Genomic DNA, 9,234 nt, shown 5'->3' on the forward strand with positions numbered 1-9,234 from the left:
GCTGTCCCAGCCCTGGGGTCCCCCCTGCCCCAGCTCTGCCAGTGCCCCTCAGTCTCTACCCACAGCCCCCTGCTAGCCCTGGGCTTTCCATACACCCAGCTCTGTCCATGTGCCTCAGTCCTGACCTGCAGCCCTCTGCTATCCCAGCCCTGGGCTCCTTACATATATGCCGTAGTCCCAGCCTGCAGCCCCCTTCTATCCCAGTCATGAGCCGCAGCTCAGTCAAAGCACCTCAGCCCTGGCTCTTTGGTAAGCACAGACTGTGACTTATACCCTGCTGTGTGGGAGTGGGTGGATGCGAGCTCACGTTTGGATTCCTTGCTATTGATCATTTTGCTTTGGGGTGATTCTAGGTGCAGAATCGGACAGCACAATGCCAGAGCCGTAAGTAGTAGCACTGCCCTTTGCCTTTTGCTGAACTCCCCTAAGCTTCTGGCTTCTCAGGAGAGCTGTGGGAGAGACCTGGCTCTACTTCGACCAACAGCAGGGTTTGAACGCAAACCAGTCAGCACTGAAAGCTCACGCCCTCAGCACTGGAGCTAAAGGACTGGGCGAAGCAGCTCAAAGCAGTTGCCGAATGAGAACAGCCTTCTGTGGATCAGCCACCAGAGGGAGGGAGGCAGATTTCCAGGCTGTACTAACAGGAGAATCTCATATTTGCTTTGGCTTTTGAGAAAATGTTCCAATTTGGGGGGGAAACTTGTGAAATGTTGAGATCTTTGCTCACAGCGCGGCTCGAGTCTTGGTGCAATGCCATCCCTTTACACTCAGAAATGGTCCCATTTCCAACCCCCAGCATTTTCACACTTTTCCAAGTTTTGAATTTCCACGGGCCATATTCAAAACTTCATCCCAGCGAAGAGCAGGTACTCAAATTGCAAAATGTCTGCACACAAGGAATTTCCATGCTCTTTGGTGCAGTATCTGGATCTGTCAAATTGCTCAGAGCAGTGTCTATCTTCACACTGCCACACACTTCCCAGCCACTAGCCTCCAGGAATCTGAATACCGTACAGAGCCAGATCCAACCCTTGAGTACTGAAACTGCACGTGCATTGACACAGCCTGGCACTTGTACACACAGCTCAGATAATGGCATGTATTTGTACATGAACTATGTGTGATCTAGTGACTAGAGAAGTGCCTTACTAGAAGTCAGGACTCCCTGGTCTTATCCCACCACGCTGCCCCCGATTTGCGGTGTAATTTAGAGCACGTTGTTTAACTGCCCCGTGCCTCAGTTTCCCTACATGTAAAATGGCTCTCATGTCACCTACCTTATGTGGGCATCGTGAGGTTTGCTTAATTAATACCTATAATTGCTGTGTGTTCCTTGAATTAAAGTCTTCATACACATGGAGACCTTTACCATCACTTTACAATTTTACTAATAACGCATATTTACTGCCTTAATATCTAAGCGTTGGATCTTCAACTGATGTAAACTGGTGTCGCTCCATCAACTTACACCTACTGAGGATCTGGTCCAAAGAAACACTTGTGGTCTGTGGCACATTTTGCATGCAGTAGCAAAGAGTCCACCTGTAACCTTTAGTTGCATCAGTCCTCCAGATGTTTCATGCATTCTGTCTATTGATCGTTTGTTCTGTTTTTTCCACTCTTTGTTTCTTCTGTCTGAATGAACAACTGCAGGGAGGTAAGTGTTCCTGGATTTTTTTTTCCCCTTAAGAGATCTAGACATTAACATACATTTTCTGTTATGAATTTGCATTTAAAATGTCTTTTGTTTTGTTCTTTCCCTCTGTAGAGAAAGTCCAAGATCACAGCCTCACGCAAACTCCTGTTGAAGGTGAGTCCCTTTGGGTCTATCCCAGCTGAGATAGCAAATCAAGGTTAAAAGCTTCTTTGCGGAAACATGGTATGACCATTTCCATGACTAGCCACAGTGTTTATGGAAAGAAAAACTCAGCTTTCCACTGGGTACAGGTAAGATCCTGGGTCTCTGAAGAAAACAGCCCTGTTCCCACCTCCATGATCCCTAGAACCTGGAACAATCCCTCAGCCGCTCAGAACTTCATAGTTGGAAATGTAACACCCGCCTGTCCCCCAAGTTATCAGCATGGATTGAACCTGGGATCTTCAGCACTAAAAATGCAGGCATCTATCCCACTTGTGGTGCAGAAGTAATTCCATCAGTAACAGTAGGCTGTTAGCCGCTGGGTGGGAGGGGCATGCTTAGCCAGCGTGTCACATATATAGGCTTGGCAGAATTTGATTTTTATCTTTCTATAATTTTGATGGATAATATCAATGTTTATTTTGTAAGCATTTTTTGGTTCTGTTTTGATCAATTTAAATGTTCACAGTGGGGGACAATTGGAGGGGTGTCAGACAATAGGGAGGGGCTCTGTCAGTAATCATAGAATCATAGAATATCAGGGTTGCAAGGGACCTCAGGAGGTGACCTAGTCCAACCCCCTGCCAAAGCAGGACCAATCCCCAACTAAATCACCCCAGCCAGGGCTTTGTCAAGCCTGACCTTACAAACCTCTGATTTAAGGACAGTAGACACTTGAGATTCAAAAAGGTCAAGTTTTCTAACTGTTGTTAAAACACAAATTTGTCAACGTCGCATCAAAATATACAAAGTAAATCACCTAAAATCACGCTCCAATAAGCTCTCAGGCAGCCTCTGTCTGACTTTGCCTAGCTGTAAAACTTGGATGATTATCGCTGGAAATATTTTTCGCCGGTCTGTGAGTGTGCGGTGAAATCGACGTTTACCGATAAAAATCGAATCCTTCCAAGCCTAAACATATGCAGGGACACACACTGATTTTCCTGGGGCAAGGTGCATTAAATGTTCAATTGGGTGGCAGGTGCTGCTGCCTACATCCTTTGTTAATAATAATCATTAATACCAATAATTTGTTTCGTGCCAACAGTGCACTGGGCACCGCACAGACAGGACATGGTTCTGGGGAAACGTTTTTGCTTACGGGGGAAAACACATGCTTGCAGAGAGCCAGGTGATGCCAATGTCAGTCAGGAGTCGCAGCCCCAAGGAAAGCAAGGAAGTCTCTGAATCAGACACAGATTCTGCAGCCTCTCACCCTCCTTCCTGCAGCTCCCCCCGCGCCCGGTTTATCACACACCATGGGGAAATGCTTTTAGTTGCATCAGTGCCTGCAACTCACCCCACTGGATTGAGGACAAGGCCCTGAAGACCCTTCCATATGGGTTTGAGGAACAAGCAGTTTCTCTGTCCTTCACCACAAAGGCACTGAGCTCAACATCTCCATGCTCTTTGGTAGCTCCCTGCCATGTGCCCCTGGCCTGAGGTGATAGCTGGGGGTGGGGTGGGGGGCTCACGGCACAGTGCATCTACTCAGGCTGTTGCTGTCTGCTGTGTGCTCCAGAGTTTGATGCTAGCCAAAGCCAAGGAAGCATGGGAACAAGATCAAGTGGACAAGCAAGCGGAGAAGGAGAGATACCTGGCTGAGCGGATCACACAACTGCGGACCAGCGGGCTGTCCTTCAGCCAGCTGCAGGTAGGCTTGAGTGGGAGTCAGGAGGGCCACCAGGGACCTGCGCAGGGGTCTGACAACAGCTCAGGTCTCCACCCTGTTTGTTATGGCTGAGGCAGGGCCCCTCCTGTCACTCGTGAATGGGTCCCTCTGGGCAGGGTCCAGAGGCTCTGGAAGGTGAATCTGCCCAGCATGTACTGTGATAGAGGGGGAAGGTGGTTTCCCAGGGAACTCAGTCAGGGACATGCTGGCCGCTGGGATTTCAGGGCTGGTGACTGATGGAGACTCAACACCACCTCTAGGAGGCACCACGAACATGCTGCCTGCTAAAAGCCTAGCTCTTAACACAGTACCTGCTGTGACAAGTCAGGGCCACGGTTGGGAGGCTCAGCAGATGGAGCAGTGAAGAGAGCTCCCAGCTTGGCCTTTGTGACCTCTCCTTGCAGGATCTGTGCAGGGAGCTGCACGAGAAGGTAGAAATCGTGGATGAGGAGCGGTACGACATCGAAGCAAAATGCATCCACAACACCAGAGAGGTAGGAGGGTGCCTTGTGCACTGGCTTGCACTTTATTTCTTAATTAACTGGTTATTTGTTTTGATACCTGCTATGCACCTCACCTAGGTTATTAGCGTTATTTGCATTACAGTCGCACCTAGAGGTCCCCAAACCAAGTAGGGTTGCCAGGTGTCTGGTTTTTTACTAGAATGCCCGGTCAAAAAGGGACCCTGGTGGCTCTGGTCAGCACCACTGAGCCATTAAAAGTCCAGTCAGCGGTGCAGCGGGGCTAAGGCAGGCTCCCTGCCTGCCTTGGCTCTGCGCGGCTCCCGGAAGCAGCAGCATGTCCCCACTCCGGCTCCTAGGCGTAGGGGCAGCCAGGGGGCTCCACACACTGCCCCCACCCCAAGTGCTGACTCTGCAGCTCCCACTGGCTGGGAACCCCGCCCCAGCCTGGTGAAAATGAGCAAGTGACTGAGGGTGGGGAAAGCGAGCGACAGAGGGAGGAGTATGTGTGGAGTGAGCGGGGGTGGGCCCCAGAGAAGGGGTGGGGATGGACAGGGCTTCTGATGAGGGGTGGGGCAGGGGGTGGGGCAAAGGTGTTTGGTTTTGTGCAAGTAGAAAGTTGACAACCCTAAAACCAATACCAGGGACCCATGGTGCCAGGTGCTGCCCAGATACAGTAAGAGAATCCCTGCCCCAAAGAGCTCACAGCCTAAATGGACAAGGTGGACACAGGGCAGGATGGGAAACTGTGGCACAAAGAGGGGAAGCATCAGGTGTGTAGAGCTAGGAACAGATCTCAGGCCTCCATGGCCCCATCCCCAAGATCATGCCACCTCCTACTGCCGTCTGATCATTGAAAAATTCACACCTGGGTAGTTTAGTGGGAAAGAAGCCACCTGCAAGGCTCCCGCAGCCCATTCAAACAAAAGCCCTTCAGCCAGATTACCAGCAGTAGCCACTGGCTCTGGATGGCGCCACTCTGGGGCCATCCAGCCAGAGGCGCCCCGGACTTGGGTTTCAGAGGCACGGCATCCTCTCTGCTCTCCTTCACCAGCTGCTCAGCACTTCGTGGGGATGCCGTGGTGGCTGGAAGCCAACATGTGCAGCATCCCAGCTGGTGCCCATCTGTCAGGAGCTCCGATGGCCAGCCGCTCGCTGGTGCATGGCACTGTCCCTGAAGCTGGGGCCACTGTGGAGCCTGCGACTGGAGTCTGCATGGGACTCTGACCCGTTATCGCTGCGAGTGATGTCTGGAGCTGGGAGAAGGGACAAGGCTTGGGCTTGGGGTTAATGTTTCATTTGGGGTTGGGGTTGGGGCTGGGGCTGGATGCCATGGGGGAGAATCACCCCTGGTGTGGTCCCGGTCAGGATGGGCTGCCTGTGAGGATCCGGGCACCCCCAGCGGATGGGGGAGCTGACTACCTTGGTGCCAGGAGCAGGCAGAGGTGCTCCCTGCAGGCTGGTTTGAAGCAGGGTCGGGGGCCTGCCCCCGGTGCAATGCAGCTGTGCCGTACTCCCCGCCACCTGGCGATTCCTCCTTTTTTCCCTCGTCCCACAGATCAAAAACCTGAAGCTGAAAGTGCTCGACCTGCGGGGGAAGTTCAAGCGGCCCCCGCTGCGCCGTGTCCGCGTCTCCGCGGACGCCATGCTGCGGGCCCTGCTCGGCTCCAAGCACAAAGTCTCCATGGACCTGAGAGCCAACCTGAAATCTGTCAAGAAGGAGGACACGGAGAAGGTGGGTGCGGAAATTCACCCCTGTGCAAAGGGTCCACACGAGGCTGATCTGGGACTTGACCTGGGGCGTACGCCTTGTGTTGGGCCCTTTGGACAGGGGGTGCATTTAGTTCAAGGGCCCAGTTCTGCTCACAGGTATGCTGGTGTAACTCTGAGTATCTCCATGGAGTTCACTTCCCACAGATGCTCTCTTGCTTTGAACGAGGCCTCCTGGGATTTTAGGGTCTGGATTACTGGGGTAGCTCCAGGGACCTCCATGTGGGTACTCCTGATTTACATGGGGGTAAATGGACAGAGAGCCAGGCCTGAGGTTTGTATATTGGATCAGCGCCCTCCCTATGGCAGAGGCCAATGCAGAATGTACCAGAGACAGGAATATTTTTGGCCAATTATGGCCAATTGCGCAGGGAGGATATATTCCCCTCCTGACTCCTGTGGTGATCGGCTTATGCCCTGAGACAGGAGGTTTGGTGATCCTTGATCCTTGTCTGTCTCATTATTATTGCTCATAAGATCAGCCAGTCCTTTTAACTCCAGCCGCGGGCGAGGTCCTGCATTGCCACCTGCTCTGTGGGGGAAGGAATATACGGGCAGGGTCTGATGGACACTGTGGGTCTGGTGCGGCAGAGGGCAGGGCTGCTCACACCAGGTGCCGCATGCCCTCCCCTCCCACTCAAGGGGCTCTGTACATAGCAGGGTCGGGGCCCTTTCTCACTGCTTTCTCAGCTGTCTCCATTCTATACTGACTCTAGGGGGCATCCTGGGGTTTTAAAACCATAGACAGCCGACCCCAACCCGCTGGGGCTCTAATCCAGCTTCACACAGAGCAGCTCTAGGGACACAATGGTCCCTAATTGACTCACAGGGAAAAGGGATCTCCTGACATATCACATTTCTCTCCCCCCACCCCCCCGGTGCTGCCTTTGTCCCAGCAGTCAAGGACCCCAAACTTACAGGCTATTTAGTGTAGGGGTATTGGAGACACATGTCCGCGTCTGTCTGTCTGTATAATAACACGGCAGGTCATCCCGCAGCTCCACAGGGCGAGTGCAATGGGATCCAGGGAGATGCCCTGGGCGAGGTTGCACCTGGGGTCACTGCTGGAACGGTTGTTCTGGGTGTGGGGGAATGTGGCACATTGGAAGGCCCATGGGATTTAAGTACACTCAGGCACGGAGCAGCTTCTGAGTCAGCCAGGACGGAAATAAAGGACAAAATAAACCTTCCGTCATATGGAGTCATACATGCATGAACCCATGCTTCCCTTTCCTGCGTCCACCCATGAAAACACCCCCTCCCGTACACTCATGCACCCCCCCCCATTCATACATGGCACATGTACACACGAACCTACCCAGACAAACCCCTGCATTTACACACACATGCTCATGCAGATGCACACACGTGAGCCAGCGCACTCAGGTATACGCACGGACACACCCACACACGGAGAGTCTGTCTCACCGAGCGCTGCTCAGATGCGCCGTCCCGAGAATCCCTGGGCTCTGTGCTGCCGGGACCCCTGACCCCTGCGTCTCCCTGCAGGAGCGCCCTGTGGAAGTGGGTGACTGGCGCAAGAACGTAGAGGCCATGTCGGGCATGGAGGGCAGGAAGAAGATGTTTGATGCTGCCAAATCTCCGACAGGCCAGTGAAAGGTACGGAATCATAGAATCATAGAATATCAGGGCTGGAAGGGACCTCAGGAGGTCATCTAGTCCAACCCCCTGCTCGAAGCAGGACCAATTCCCAGTTAAATCATCCCAGCCAGGGCTTTGTCCTTAGCTCTGCCACTCCTCCCTTTGCCCCGACAGCCCCTTCCCCCAGTCCCTGATGCCCCTTTCCATGAAGCAGGAGGCAGTCAGCGTCTGTGAATAACCTTCGCAGTCCAAGTGTCTGTATCACACGCCGGCCTGGGGCCCGTTCCCTCTGGACTGGTCAATGACCCAGTGCTGCCAGCTGGCACATTACAGCATGCTGGGTTTGCCTATGCTGCAGGAGGATCTGAATTATGGCAGCTTGTGCCCTCTGAGCTCAGTGCCAGGCACCTGCCTCCTCTCTCGACGCATCTTGGGGGCTGGGCTCCAGGTACGACAGCACCTCCTGCCCGGGCTGCCTGGCGCCGCGCTCTGCCTCGACTCGCTCTTTGGCGGGGCCTGGGCCTGCGGACACCGTGCCCTGAGATGGGATATCAGGGGAGCTACTCTCTTTGTTGCCTTTGTCTTGTGGCGACTTGCTGGGATTTCTCTGCAGACGTGTCGTGCCCTAAGGCAGCCCCTGCACTGGGCTGCTGGCTCGGCTGCGCCGTGGCACCCGCCCCACCAGGCGCAGACTCCAGCCCATCCCTTCGCGCTGTCTGAAGCTGCCGCTCCGATTCCTAGGTGCTGCCGGGAGGGTCGAAGAGTCACCCCGCTGCCCGCAGCTTCGCCCCTGCCGCCCCTTCACGCTGCCCCGCGTGTGCCTCTTCCTACCTTCGCTCTCGAGCCAGCGCATTTGCGGAAAGCTCTTTGGGAAGCTCATCCAGCCTCTGTGCTTAAATCAGCCCCCCTCTGCCCCCGGCTTCCATGACAACAGCCATAGCCTCACGTGATGCAGCCAATTAATCGCCCCCGCGTGGCACCCCAGCTGTCTCCTGTAGGTCCCGGCGCAGGGCACCAACCCGTTGGACGGGCACAGGGGTGCTTCTGCATGAAGACTGATCACCCTTGTGGCCTAAGGTGCTGATCCCATTAGCTGGCAAGGGTGAGAGCCTTGCCAGCCATCCTGCAGGAGTCCCGTGCCCTGCAGAAAGGCAGTGCCCGTGCCACGCACTGATGGCTACATGTAGGTAACCCCATGGGGTCTCAGGCATGCTTGTAACTTCTGGATGCTGCTTGGGACTCTTGGTCTGTCCTTCTCCACCAGCCACTGCAGACAGCCCAGGGATGAACCCGCTGGTCCTGATCTCACCATCCAGCTCTGATATGCACAGTACGTGGGAAGTAACTGCTGTGTCTCTGTGTTCATTAAAAGACTGTTTAGGACAGAGCTGCAGAGTCTGCTCTTCACTTTACGCTCATTATGTGCATGTATTTTGCAGCTGATGAAAGCAGGGTGCCTAAAGCCCTAGCTAGAGGCAGGGGTAGTGGGGATGTCACTGCACGGGCTCCCTCCAGCTCTGAAAGGGACCTCAGCCTCCAACCACTTCACCCCCTGATTTCCAGAGCACTCCCATCAGCCGTGCAGCGCTCCCAGTGCTGGCTCTCCACACTCTAACAAGCCACCATCCTAACCTGCAGCAGCCTCTTCTGTTCCATCCCTGGGCTCCCACCACAGCTCCCTCCTGCCCCCCAGCAGCTGTGCAATTCCAGCCCGGGGTGCCCCCATGGCTCTGCTAGTGCAATTCACTCCTGACCTGCACCATCCGTGCGGTCCCCTTGCTGGGCCCCACGCACTCAGATCTCGGCAGCCCCCTGCAATTCCAGCCCTGAGCTCCCCCACAGCTCTGAAAATGCCTCATCCATGAGTCTGC

General features: G+C 54.3%; 1 protein-coding gene across 1 annotated transcript in view; it reads left to right on the plus strand.

The window, feature by feature from the left end:
* The window catches only part of TNNI1 (troponin I1, slow skeletal type), a 31,454-nt gene extending 22,754 nt beyond the window's left edge, over window positions 1-8,700 (plus strand). Inside the window, exons 2-7 of the mRNA XM_078849850.1 lie at window positions 1,769-1,810; window positions 3,381-3,512; window positions 3,935-4,024; window positions 5,550-5,726; window positions 7,271-7,381; window positions 8,105-8,700. Of these exons, the coding sequence (XP_078705976.1) occupies window positions 1,769-1,810; window positions 3,381-3,512; window positions 3,935-4,024; window positions 5,550-5,726; window positions 7,271-7,378 (549 nt within the window). The 3' untranslated portion in view covers window positions 7,379-7,381; window positions 8,105-8,700. The remainder of the gene's footprint in view (window positions 1-1,768; window positions 1,811-3,380; window positions 3,513-3,934; window positions 4,025-5,549; window positions 5,727-7,270; window positions 7,382-8,104) is intronic.
* Window positions 8,701-9,234: the final 534 nt, after the last annotated feature.

The sequence above is a fragment of the Lepidochelys kempii genome, chromosome 21, assembly GCF_965140285.1.
Source record: "Lepidochelys kempii isolate rLepKem1 chromosome 21, rLepKem1.hap1, whole genome shotgun sequence".
NCBI lineage: Eukaryota > Metazoa > Chordata > Testudines > Cheloniidae > Lepidochelys > Lepidochelys kempii.